The following is a 14,027-nucleotide window of genomic DNA, read 5'->3' as shown; positions in this document are numbered from 1 at the left end:
GGCGATCAGGCTATTGATCCTATTATACTGATAGCATTAGCATTGTACTGACTCAATACTGTTCTTGTTTGCATTGACAAAGCTACCTAATCTGTGTTTTCTGAATCTGCATGCCTTTTTATGGTGGAAAATGCAGAAGTGCTGAGCCTGTCGGGTCTCATTACAGTTGCTGTTCAACAGGTCTGTTTGTCCTGAATGTTTTATAAACCCCTCACAAATAGAGGAATCTTAGCTCTGCAGTAAAGTGAGGTCTCTCACGGTTGTCTCCTGTATAGTCTCCCGTAGTTTCCAAAGAGGAGTCCAGTCTTATTTTTGATGACCATTTTCAGGCATCTATTTAACAAAAACTAAGTACACGGATACAGTTTGTGGGGGAAAGTAATAAAGTTGTCATCAGTGCGGTCATGTCAGCGGTTCCCATGAGACACTGTTTACCTCAGTCTTTAATCACATTCTGCAGCTTTTACAGCAGATTGAAATAAACTCAGATTGCAAAAAGAATAACCTAAACAGTTTAGCCTGCAGTGTCATGTTTGATTATTTTCACACTGTATGTAGGTCAAATTTATTAAAGCTGAGAAAACACTTTATGAATCCTTAGTTTTGAGTTTGAGTTTGCGATGTTGTTGACAGGGTGTATGACGTGCATTCATAAGCAAGCTGTGTGAACATCTACTCGCGTTCTCCTGATAATTCCACTTTAGTGGATACTTCCCTGTTACGGTGCAGCAGTTGGTTTAAATCTACTTCAGATACAACAGCCCTGTCTCTTCCACGCATCTCCCTCCGTCTCTGTAGAAGCCCCATAAACTCCTGCTGAACCCACAATGCAGATTGAGAGCGCGCTCCTCGTCATCATTAGTGTACTGCCAAGAAGTCATCGTTGCCGCCGCCATGGAAACAACCATGGCTTCAGATAGATGGAGGCAGTGACAGCGGTACTCTCTCTCGTTCACTTGGCAGTGCATTTTTTATCAAGCCCCATATGTGCTTCTGTACTGCGTATGACAGCACAGGTGGTGGAGGCTTGGGGAAATTCCCCGTGTTCATCATTTTCCTTGTGACCTTTAGCTGATGGCTTTCCTTTTGTTTTCTCTGACACTGATGCTATATTTTTTTATATACAGTCTTTTACTTTAGATGATGTTCATGAGTGCTCGCAACCTCAGGCCAAGAGCTTCTCATGTTTTTGTGACAGAGTGGGACAACAGGGGAGGAAAAAAAAGACTTGGAATCAATGTCAGGTTCTCATGAAATATAATGTGGATAAAAATGTAACTACTGGAATAATGAAGGCATGCTTAAAGTATTTCCGATGCACGGGCTGGCATTTGAACTTGTAATATCTGACGAGGTTATTATTACATGCAGCGGATGACCTGCAGACAATCACATCACAGTAAAAGCTGGACCAGGTTAGATAGTCAGCAGCATCAGTATCATACGTTATAACAGGAAATTTTCAAAACCATGCATTTTGGTAAAATAAGGTTAAAATACCGATACTTCTCTGTTTTGAAAACTGATATGAAGATGTCAAGCTCAGTAAGTTGTGCAGAATAGTGAAGAAAAGTCTTTGCCGTGTATGGGAGTATTTTAGCTTTAATCAAGGTGAATTAGTTTGTACGACTTGGTCTCAAAATGGCTTAAAATGGTAATTCTTTGAACCGCCTCTCTGTTCAGTCCATTAATGTGACGTTATCAGCCAAGACAACAAATGTCAACTGGTTCTTCAGCAATAATCTATGGAAGACGTTAGGTGAGTGTCTATTAACTAATTTGCTATGCATTTAAATGGAAATTTGGACAAACTAGTCTGAGATTTGGAAAGTTTTACTCTTAAAACATGGGCAGCACTGTGGCGCTGTGGTTTGCATTGCTACTGGGTTTGTTTGTGTGGGTTCTTGCCGGGTACTCTGGCTTCTTCCCACAATCCACAGGTCCCTGCAACCCTGAATTGGATACGTGGAAGAGAATGGATTGATATTCCCAAACGTTTCTAACTTTTTTTTTTATTTATTTATTTATTTTTTTTTTTTTTACAAAGAATCATTTAGGAGATGCGAAACACATCTGAGCCCATAGTGACCATTACTAATGAGTATAAAATAATATAAATTATTTTATGCCACATGTCTGCTCTGCAGTAGGTTATTACTGATTTATTTATTTAACTAACAGAACAGTTGTGAAACACGGGGGGGATTTTAGCATGTTGAGGCCTGCTTTGAAACAGTAGCTATAAAGCCTATGCAGGTCGCTTTGACTCAATCCTCAGATCCAGAATACCAGCAAGCCAGCAGCATTGACAGTGAAAGCAAACAAATCTGTTCACACACTGTTAAACCCTGTTTACCTCTGACTTTTTGTTTTGACTTGGATTCCATAGCTGAGGACTAGTCATTCATGTGTATGTGTTCATGCAAGCACCACTATTGATGTTCAGCAAAAGGGGGATGCGGTGCCAGGGGACAGATGTAGGACATGACCCACATAATAGCTAAAAATACAACATTAAAACGTAATTTTTTTTCTGTGTATAGGGTTCACATTTTCTAACGTCATAACTCTGATCTAGTTATTACCAGAGACACTGGTTGTAGTACAAACCATTTCTACCATCTTCACTTCACGTATTGACCCCAACCAGTTAACCAGCATTGGTTTAAGCAGCTATTTATGGGCTCACTATTTGTTACCTAGTCCTCACATTTATTGCTACGGTGACTAACATCACTATCGCTGTGTGCCCAGAAGAGGTGTCAGGTTAGAAATGTGGATAACTATTTGTAATAAACCTGTATTACAGGATTTCTCTCACAGTAGTCAGTTATTTAATTAGTTCAGAGCTCACTTATCCACATAGTTGAAATTTCTCTGGCTTCACTGCACTGCTTAAAAATGATACGCTTCTGTTTGCTCTTATTAAAACAAGAGCATGTGAAGGCAAAATATGGGAACTCGGCATAAATACTAACATGATTATTTATTTTTAAATGAATCCCAGATAACAGCTGTGGATTTTTCAACATTGGCAGAATATCTATAAATCCATAAATCATTTGGACACTAAAACACTAAAATGGATGAATGAAGCTATTTTTTTGTGAATGACACAATCCAGTAGGCATGGTGTGAGTGACCAGTGCTGCAGCCTGCTTCAGGTATAAATGTGATCACCTGCTGTAATCTCGCAAAGTGTGACGGTTTTATGGCAGAACATAACTGGCTTGTTGTTTTCATTTACCTCCTGTCATCATGTCAGACTCGGTATGCTTGTTTTTTGTGAATGTGTCTCTGCATTTTTAATAGATTACTGATTATAGCTTTAGCAAACTGAGTTTCTGCGTCACTAACCTCTTGTGATAATCAATATAGACTTGCGGAGTAGTGGCACTCGGGGCTCAAACAGCATTATGCAGTGACAGCCTGACTCATTAAATTCCTTGGAGAATGGAGACACTTAAAAGTCCAAAACCTGAAAATTGTTTGTGCTTGTGTTCGGGTTTGATTGCTGCTGCTGTTATCTGAAGCGCTCTAGCTGAATTTCAAGTTGATTGAGCCATTGTTTCTTTTTTGTTTTTTCCCTGATGGTGCATTGTAATTTGCAGTGAACCTTTTTAAATACTTCAGGTGGTTGTTGTTGTTGTTTGTTTTTTCCATCTAAATAATACATTTTCATGTTCATGCATGCATTTATTGTAGCTTTATCCACGTCCCCTGCTTTGTAAGTGGCTCACTGAGGTTTCAGGGTGAGCAAGTGTTTGGGACCCTGCCGAAGGAAAGGTTGTGTTTGGCTGATAAACTGCTCAACTGGCCTAGCCTTGGCCATCTGCCTGACCCACTGAGTCACTCTTTGTGCTCTCAGGCCTCATACAAACAGCTTTCATTACCAGGCCACCCCACTTGTCTTTTAAATCAGCAGGGCACTCGAGCAGGCTGTAAGGCCAGCTCAGGACAGCAGACACCTGATGGCCACTGTGACTGTTGTGAGTCGACGTGGGCCGTTTTTGGGTTAACGGGGTGTGTGTGTATGTGTGGGGCTCGGTTTTCCACTGATAAATGAATACTATTATTTGGCATTGGTTCGTGAAGCACAGCATAAACAGTATGTGGTACATGTGTGCTGCCACATAGTGGTGAAGATCAGGATAGAATATATCTACAGTGCCCTTGACTCACCACAGCAGTGCTCTGTATGTTGAGGCTGGTAGGTCATATTGTATTAAAAAGCTTGTCAGTACACTCATCGTAATGACTAAGGTTAAGCATTCAGCCTTCCTCATCGTCTCTGTGGAGGAGGTTAAAGTGCACCAAGCCCAGCAATGACGCCTCTAATTGCTCAACCTTGCATTTCCTATAACCTCGTCAAAGCTCTGTCTCTCCCCTGACAGCTGCTCCGTCACAGTGTGAGTTTGCTCCGGGCCAGAGTGCATCTTTGCTGAGCTCTTCATGCTCAGACTGACTGCTTAGCTTGTTTCAGCACCAACTGTTTTGTTTACTGATGAAGACTTTGACTTGTGGAGCAGTGCAGACAAGAGTGTAGACATGGCACCCTCTGCTGTATACAAGTTGTAATGCATAATTTACACAGAGCCTCTGACAACCTGTTGGAGTCGGTTTGAGCTGGAGGAGAGACTGTTTGTTTCTTTAAAAATATTTCCTCTGCACTGGAAGCTCTCGTAAAGATAAAACATTAACAACTGTACAAGAAGGTATTTTACTTCCGGATACATTTTTATATGAATTAACACAAACACACTTGTTCTTATGTCCAGGTGATCATTGAGGTGACTGAGATGCTACACAATGCCAGCCTGCTGATAGATGACATTGAGGATAGCTCCAAGCTGCGTCGAGGCTTCCCTGTGGCACACAGCATCTATGGCGTTCCTTCTGTTATCAACTCGGCCAACTACGTGTACTTCCTGGGGTTGGAGAAGGTGCTGATCCTGGAGCACCCTGAGGCGGTGCGAGTGTTTACCCGTCAGCTTCTTGAGTTGCATCGCGGTCAGGGCCTCGACATCCACTGGAGAGACACCTACACCTGTCCCACCGAGCAGGAATACCGCAAAATGGTGCTGCAGAAGACAGGAGGGCTGTTCGGCCTCGCTGTAGGCCTGATGCAGCTCTTCTCAGACTGGAAGCAGGACCTGAAACCCCTCTTGGACACATTGGGCCTTTTTTTCCAGATCCGTGACGATTACGCCAACTTGAGTTCCCGCGAGTACAGCGAGAACAAGAGTTTCTGCGAGGACCTGACCGAGGGCAAGTTCTCCTTCCCCACCATTCATGCCATATGGTCACGTCCGGAGAGCACTCAGGTGCAGAACATCCTGAGGCAGCGCACGGAGAACATGGACATCAAACGATACTGCGTGGACTACCTGGAAAAGGTGGGCTCATTTGCTTACACCCGCCAGACTCTGCGGGAACTGGAGATTGAGGCCTACCGGCTCATTAGGGAGTTTGGGGGAAACCCTCAGCTGGAAAGCCTGGTCAAACATCTTAGCCAGATGCATCACGAGGCCGAGGCCACAGCAGAGTCTAGCTGTGAGCCGCCCTCCAGCCAAAACCACTGACCGGATATTTACCTTAAATGCTGCGTGACTCCCATGCACTCCAGCACACAGATCCTTAGCTGATGCACTGATACAGACACGCACATTCCTGAAAACCTCAGTACATACCAGAACATCTCCTTCACACACTATGCTGAGTCTTCATCACTGAATTCAGAAAGCAGACCAGTCCCAAATGTTGCCTTTTGGTTTTGTGTTCATGAAGGCATCCTGCAAGAGTTGCTTTATTGTACACATAACTAACTTTTGTATCAAAGTGTAACAGTTCAATCAGCGGAAGACATGAATTGAAATTAACTTTGTTTGGTTTTTTTCCATTTTTTCTGAAAATGAAAACTACCAAGATGGCAAAAAAGCTTTTACGCCTTTTGATGTGCACAACAGTGCATAAATGTATTTCTCCCCTCCTTGTAAGCAAATGTAAATTGTTTATCTAAGAGCAAGTCTCTTCCCCCCCCCCCCTCTCATGTTTAAAAATAGGATGTGGATGTCTTAGGCTTATATGTGGTTTGGAGCTCCTTAATCATCAAACCACCAGAGTGCCAAGCTTATAGGAAAGACCTCCACCACTGTACTGTCTCCTTGTTACGTAACACACTGGTTTTACATGCAAAGTAGTGTTCCTGTTGCTCATGCTCTCAGTATTTGAATACTATGTTTTTGTTTCAACAGAGGTCTTTACACCTCGAACACTTCATTAGTGTCATACTGGTATTTATTAGGAAACAACTCTGTGCAGTAACACCTTGTTTGTACTTATTTAATAAAAAAGGTTCTTTAAAGATCACCTGTGGAAAGCAGTTCCTGGCATTAGTGCCAGTTTGATCTTTTGAATCTATTACAGTAACTAATCTGAGGACAGATGTGCAAATGACAGAAGCTGTTCATGGAGATTCTTCAGCACTGGAGTAGTGCTAGTAATAAAAATTACAATTGCAAAAATATATTATATAATGAATTGAGTCACTATAACAGCAGGGGTTGTTATAATCTGGATGTATAAATTTAATTGACTAATTTTAATGAATTGCACTGGTAATTGATAACATTGATGTTACTGAAATTTCTTTTTTTTTAAATAAGCTTAATAAATGGAAAGCTGAAGTGAAACTGGAAAGTCTAAGTTATAAAAATGTGGGGTTTTTTTTTTTTTTAGATTAAATAAAATCCATGAATGTTATGTCAATTTAAAAGATGAAATACTGATAACATTTTAAAATTTATGAAAGTCGCACTTCACAAAGAATCTGTTCTTTTTTGAAACTGAAATAGCTTTTTGCCACAAAACACACCTTTAAAAAATATATATATTTACAACATATCTTAAAGTTTTAAATATTTCAGATATTCTGATTCTTTTCATACAATGACATTTCTGCCCTTTAGTGTCACCTAATGTCCTCTGTGTGTGGTTAACCCCCCGAAACAGCTGTGTATTATGTCAGGAGATGCAGTTAATAATTTCCAACAATTTTTAAGGACAAAGTTTTGCTCACATATACAGTAGCAGTCCAACATAAGAAATGACAATTACAACTTTTTACAGGCCAACCTGACATGTAGCTACATTTCTCCAGAGCTACACTTCTCCAGAGCTACACATCAGGTTACGTATGTTTCCCGGTGAAGACAGTTTAATGTTGCTAATTCAATCTGTTTGCTGCTGCCCTCTTGGCCATGTCTCCTTTGTTTTTAAAGGGGAAAAAAAGATCTTGGCTCCTGGTGGGAGTAACCTGGTTAAATAAAGGTTAAAGAAATAAATAAAGTTTGAGCTTTTTGACGTGACTTCCTGGCGACAGTCATCAACAATACTCAGACTGTGCTGTTTAAACAGTGTTCAGTTGGTACTAAGGGGTCTGAATAGGAAACTGAAAGCGTTCGACCCCTTACATTTATCACGCTATATTTGTCACACTTACATGTTTCAGATCATCAAGCAAATTTTAACATTGGACAAAGCTAACCTGAGTAAATACTAAATGCAGCTTTCAAATGATAATTTCGGTGATTAAGGGAGAAAAGTTGTCCAAACCTACCAGTGTGTGTCTCTCATTTATCCTGCACACACACAACCACAACACATGGGCCCATCATTACAGAACACAGAGGCATCATTATCTGTAGTGTATGTAATCATAAGCTGTCTCCTGTTACAGCAGATGTGTATTTAGTTTTCAAGGTTATCGGTGCTTTTACATCTGCATGCTGAACAGTACGGCCTCTGAGATTATTACAGAATTGCCTGCTTTGATTTGAGGAAGCTTGACTGAATACATGCATACAGAGCCTGGCTCCTCTGGATGCGGTTGGTGCTTGGTCTGAAAAAACAAGACAACAAAACCAAACTGGGCGCCGCTCATCTAAATCCTGCGTTACCACAGTATTAACAGAAGCTGAGTTTTTCCTGAGCTGCTGAAAGACGGGCAGAGCTGCGGAGGGCGGCTATCTGTTCTCAACAGCTCTGTTCACTCAGTGAAGCCCCAGATCTTGACAGCTGCAATTCAATTAATTACGTGTCCTTAAGATTGAATTATGGTTTCACTAAAAAAAAAAAAAAAAAAAAGCATCTATTAATCAAAATGTCCATTTTTTTTATAAATCTGTGGGACCGGCGCCTCTGCTAATTTGCCTTCCAAGCAGCCGCAAGTGCAGGAAAATGTGATGCAAATGCATTTCTGATTTGATAAATAGTGGAGATGTATGAAGTGGCTTTCGCAGAGCTGACTTAAGTCCATCACAATAATCAAAGCCTCTCACGGTTCTCATTTCTTCTCCCCCTCGCTCTCTCGCGCTCTCTAGGTTGACTAGATTGATTTTCCTCACCCACGGTGTCTGAATTCTGTTTGAGAGCAAAACAGAATAGCTTTTGTGCTCGCTCACTGTCTCCTTCATCCTCTGCAAGCTTTGGATTATTTATCACTGGGCCGTGCTTTACACATCTGTGTTGCTTGGTAGCACTCTGATGGATATTTCATAAATATTCTTGTGACAACAAGAGAAAAAAAAATTGAAAACCTTGTTTCTGAAAATGTAAATATCGGGCACCATGTGTACTCCACTGCCTTTCTGGTGATTCTGTTGAATTGAATCATACCATTAGCTTCTATATTCTTCTTGTTGCTCAACTATGTGGGTAAGTTTTCACGCGATCGCTGGAGGTTTCACCTTGCACACATTTGCACCTCTGAGCTGGCAGAACCACTGCAGTCCTTCACTGAAGCACCTGGCAGGATATTAAAATTTTCCACAGTAGACTCCGAAGAAAACCACCCACATGACCGCTCAGTGGCTTCTGTGACATAAAACAGTCGACATGGTGAACACAGTCATAAAATCCCCTGAAATGACCAAAAATCTACAATGTTCGCCCTCCCGAAACTACTACCACTGTGTTCAGCGTTTTTGTTTTGTTTTTGCTTTAACTTCTCACTGTGTGATAAATGTTCACGGCCCAGTGGCTACAGAATAATCAACCATCAGCATTTACCGTAGATTGGTTCTCTGTAAGCCTCTTTCATGCAGCTGTGTCTGCCACTTGTAGAAAACTTCCCAGAAAAATGAAGCCTTGATTCTGCAACTACAAGTAGCTTTCCTCAGGTGCCTGAACTAGTGGTTACTAGAAGCTCTGTGATGGAATAAAAAAAAAACAAAAGAAGACGAGAGCCATCCTGACAGAGGAAGTTAAAAACATGGAAAAGAAACCAAACATTAAACAGCAGTTAACCTCAGACAAGCGTTCATATGATTGTAGAGAGCTGAGACTTGGGAGGATCCAAATGAGATATTCGGTTTAATCAGTAAGTGGACAAACCTGCTTACTTAACAGTAAGCAGGTTTGCCCAAGAGAAAATGATCCAATCTTTGCAAAGCGAGCAGAGGGAGGGAAAAGTTGTCCGTTGACACTTTGAAAAACTGGTCTTTCATTCTCTGAAAAGCCTGAAAAACTATTAAAACTCCTGGCCAATTGTTGGGGACCACCATCGACTGCAGATTTGGTGTGCAGTCAATAGCTCCAGGCTGGGCTGACACAAAAGAAACCACAGTCTCAGACTTCATAGTAATGAAAAGAAAACATGTCACCCTGGTGGCACGCTGATATTTTGGCAATAACCTTTGGACAACAGTGGAAGAATAACCCACACTTGGTTTTAGTTTTACAGACACTTCCTGTTAGCAGGGTCAATTTGATGTGGATGTAAAGTTGGGCTTTCTTTGTAGATGTTTTTAAAACCACTTGATTCATGGATTTCATAAAAAGCTTCCTTCATTTTATAATATTCATGTCACCGATCCCAGAACAACATGTTCTTATGCATAATTCTGCCAGCACTCAGTCGCTTGCAAAAAAACCCCCCAAAAAAACAACCCTCACTGCGTCTTGATGTCTTATCGGGGATAAAGAGGAGCAACAAAGTGCTCACTTGTTTCCGCATGCAATCACTGTAGCTTATATAAATCTGTCTTCTGAGCTCGACATGGCCATGTGCAGATACGGCGCTGTCTGAAGGGAACAGAGACACCGGGGTCATTTCTGCTTTGATTTGAAGATTACACATAACGACAGATATCCAGTCTTACAAACTGGGGCAAGAGGTGGGGTTTAAAAATAAATGTAGCGTTCATCAGGTAGGTGAAGTCTACAAACATGCTTTTGAGCTACATTACATGACTCGCAGGGAGCAAAAGTCATCCTCTAAAGCGCAGAGTTTCTTTTAGAAATCCATCAAGTGCAATCCTAAACAGAAGGAGAGCCCATTTAATGCTGAACTGAGGGGGAGAAACTATTCACTGAGCTGACATCGTGGCATTTCTTGCACACATGGCGTCACATCAGGTTACATTAAATGACTGAGTGGTTTCCAAGAATCTCATCATCATCAGACCAATGAGCTAATTCACGATCCTCTTAAGACAGAATGACTGTCAGTAATGGCTCTACTAATTATCTCTCACAAACACTATCCACGGCTTTATCAATGTAATGGATTAGCTGGACGACGCCCTCCACCCGATGTGTCACACACGTCTCACAGCTGCGCTCTGCAAATGTTTGGAAAAAGAAGAGAAAAAAAAAAAGGTGGGGGGGCAGTCATAACCTCGCCAGGCTGAGACGCTGTAGAAGCCATGGAAATCAGAGAGAGACGTGAGCGCGGTTTCAAATTGGGAATGAAACCGTTGCCCCATTAGGACATAGTTGTGCATCTAATAATATCTCCTCATTCCTGCGAATCAGAGTCGGGCAGAAATGCTGGTTTTGGAATGCCGGGTGTCATGAATAAATGATTTCCCCCTCGTTTTAGTGCACAGAGAGGAGGAAGAGGAGGCTGATTGACAGAAATGTGTAATGCTTTGCGAGGAAAGTCTAAGAATCTGGAGATGTTTGAATAAGTATGCAGATGCATGGCTCTCAGCACAGTGTAAGCTCCTGAGATCTGAGACAGCTGTGCCTCATCTGAATCCAGGCGAGTTCAGTTTAAAACAACAGGTAGGTTTTAATATAGTCTCTAATGTAGGTGAAATCAGATACACTGCTACATGATTCCAAATCTGTCTGCTTAAAGGGTCATTTTGTTATTTTGGATGTGACAAAGTGTAATTAGCTGTACTTGCAGGTTCTCAGTCATCCAGGTCAAGGTGGTCTAAAGAGCTTTTTAAAAAAAAAAAAAAAAGAGACAACTGGACTTCTTGAAGTTTGTTTTATCCAACGGGCTCCTTTAACTCCAATAGCAAATGTTGAAGGGTCATGAATATTGAACCCACAGACCCACTGATCATGTGATGTGAGTAATCACACGAGCCAAGGTGTGAAAAACAAAAGGCACTGGTTATTACTGTCACCGGGGATTAATGTTGGAATGAATTGTAATTACTTACCATTTCAAATTCCATATCAACATCTTTTATTTTTGCCTTTTGTTCATGGCCTCACAGTTTGGAGTAAAATCTTTTTCAAATTAAAACACATTTGCTGATGATGAGATCAACCCAGATACCCACTGCACTCATGGTGTCACCAAATGTAGCATTTAAATGCTAATGTTACACCTCAATATTTCTGCTTTTGCAGGTGATACTCCACAAACTACTGCTGTTGCTGACCATGCCCAACCCTTTATGAGCACAGTGCACCCATCTTCTGATGGCTGCTTTCATCATGGATCACTCCATGTCACAAATATTCTCAGACTGGTTTCAGATGGCCTCCAGAGTAATAAGATCTCAATCCAATAGAGCACCTCTGGGATGTGGTGGAACAGGACAGGTGAAGCTGTCAAATATGCAGCAAATGGGTGATGTTATAAAGTCGATATGGACCAACATTTATTAGAATGTTTCCAGAACCTAGCTGGATCTGCCATGAAGAATTAAAGCAATTCTGAAAGCAGGGTGCAGCTTTGTACTCGTAAAGCTCCAATGATGTACATGGAGACTGTAGATAATAGAAACATGTATAGCTGAAATAAATTAAAATAGGCAGATACATTAAAAGGAAAATAATCAGCAGTTAGTTTGGATAAAAGTAATCAATGAAATGACTGAAAGTAGCAGGTCAAGAGTTGAAATAGCCAAAAATAATGAACCAACATTAAAATTCTGACCTGCTGAAGCATCAGTATCAAGAGTCCAAATATACCCAAAGTAACATAAAAACTTCAGCTGCAAGGAAAAATATTGTAACAATTCTGTAACTGTGTGAAATTGTAGGTATAAACTCAGACTGGCCTGTGTGGGTTTCCTCAGAGGGGAAAAAAAGAAATCTTTAAATTGCTCAAGCAAAAATTAAGTGTCTGCCAAACCCATCCCGAAAATGAGACTCAGATTTGTAATGTCAACACATTCTCGTATTCACTCTGCACCACAAGAAGATGAGTTTTTGGAAGAGGTGAGACTAACGATGAAAAGGATTTTATAAATACAATTAACTCCAGCGCCCAACTTCCTTCTATTTTCTCTGAGCAGCGCTTGTCACAGTCTAAACGGATGATTGCACTTTCATGGCAAAATATTAATAGAGTGAAAGAAGTCAGTAGTTCAGGGAATTGTACTCTTGTCGTCACTTAGAAAAGATTACATACACGCTTGAGGGCATAGAACAATTCAGAACGTGTGGGGTCTATTAATATCAAACGTATGAATGAATCACAGATTCTGGGTCAGTTAGATGAGCTGAGATCTTTTCGTTCCGCTCGTTTTACTGCTGTGGCACTTTTACACTTTGGCTTCTTTAGCCTTTAAGCGTCCAGCCTTGAGAGCGTATATGTTCACAAGTATTGATCGCTCGGAAAAACAAGGAATTCTTAAGTAGTGTTCCCCCTAGACGACATCACTTTGTACCTTCTATCTCTTGCTTAAGCCCAAACAGGAGCTCATCTTCCCTCCAAATATGAGGAAGTTCATAATTACACGTTATTCTGAAAACTAACAGTGGCAAACGTAACGGAAGAAAACACTCAGGAAATACGGCCGAGCTGTTAAATTATTATAATAATAGAAAAGCCTGAGGAGATTTAAAGTGTAATACATAACTGCAATCTGACAGTAAACACGGAACAATTTGTTTCACAAGATGACAGATTCTGGTGAGGACAGGACTCAAATAAAAGGATTCAGAGGAGATGAAGAATATCTCTAGAGCTAATAATTTAAACATTTTGCATGAGTATCCCTCCAGCGCTCATCAAAGTTTAGACAAATTTAATAACTTCTTCCAGAAGTGACCTTTTTTTCCCCTCCCGTCAGTGTGTCATTTCCACGCTTCTCCCAGTTCACAATGAAGGGCCTCGATGTGAATCAGCGAGAAAGGCTGATGGGGCGGAAAACGCCGCGCTTATCTATGCTGGAGAGTGGAACAGATGCGGATATGACTTTGTTATCATGCTGCTCAGTGAAAGAGAGGAGGCGAAAGGATACGATGGGAGGGAGGAGGAGGGTGGTTAGGAGAAGAAGAGGAATGCCTGCTCGAATGTCAAGTTAAGTGCAGGAACAGATTTCTTGGCAGGTGGGACGGGCCTAAATAAAACAAACGACTCAAACTGTCCTCCATTAATAAAACATTCAGCATCATCTTTCATTATTTACCCCAAAAAATAAATTAATTAAAAAAGAAAGAAAATATACAGGGAGGAAATCTAATTGTGGGGACTCAGCATCAATCACATGGCTAAACAAACAGATCCCCCTAAAAGAAGCATGTGTCCAAAGAAGCCTTGGTCTTATCGATTACATGAAAACACTGATCAGTTTGGTGCCAACACATCCTCTGCTTCAAAACTCCAGCGCTGTTACTCTCTTAGGAGAAGAATAGGATTCCTGTTCCTTTTTAAGTGGGGAAAAAAAGGACCTGTGTGGTCCGTATCCAGTGTGGACTGAGCACAGCAGCATCAGCAGCGCCCCCAAGTTTACTGCGTTCATCGTTCCCAAAATAAACAACAAGTGAGCCATTAA

General features: G+C 41.1%; 1 protein-coding gene across 8 annotated transcripts in view; it reads left to right on the top strand.

Moving 5' to 3' along the window:
- ggps1 (geranylgeranyl diphosphate synthase 1) overlaps positions 1-6,692 on the top strand; it is a 72,828-nt gene extending 66,136 nt beyond the window's left edge. For all 8 annotated transcript variants that reach the window (XM_082557684.1, XM_082557682.1, XM_082557686.1 and 5 more), the window contains one exon: positions 4,779-6,692. In XM_082557684.1, the coding sequence (XP_082413810.1) occupies positions 4,779-5,582 (804 nt within the window). In that variant the 3' untranslated portion in view covers positions 5,583-6,692. The remainder of the gene's footprint in view (positions 1-4,778) is intronic.
- Positions 6,693-14,027: the final 7,335 nt, after the last annotated feature.

Source organism: Aulonocara stuartgranti (assembly GCF_965226115.1).
Source record: "Aulonocara stuartgranti genome assembly, chromosome: 13".
In the NCBI taxonomy this organism is placed as follows: Eukaryota; Metazoa; Chordata; class Actinopteri; order Cichliformes; family Cichlidae; genus Aulonocara; species Aulonocara stuartgranti.
The sequence above is the reverse complement of the archived record's forward strand: the minus strand, read 5'-3'. Positions and strand labels throughout refer to the sequence as shown.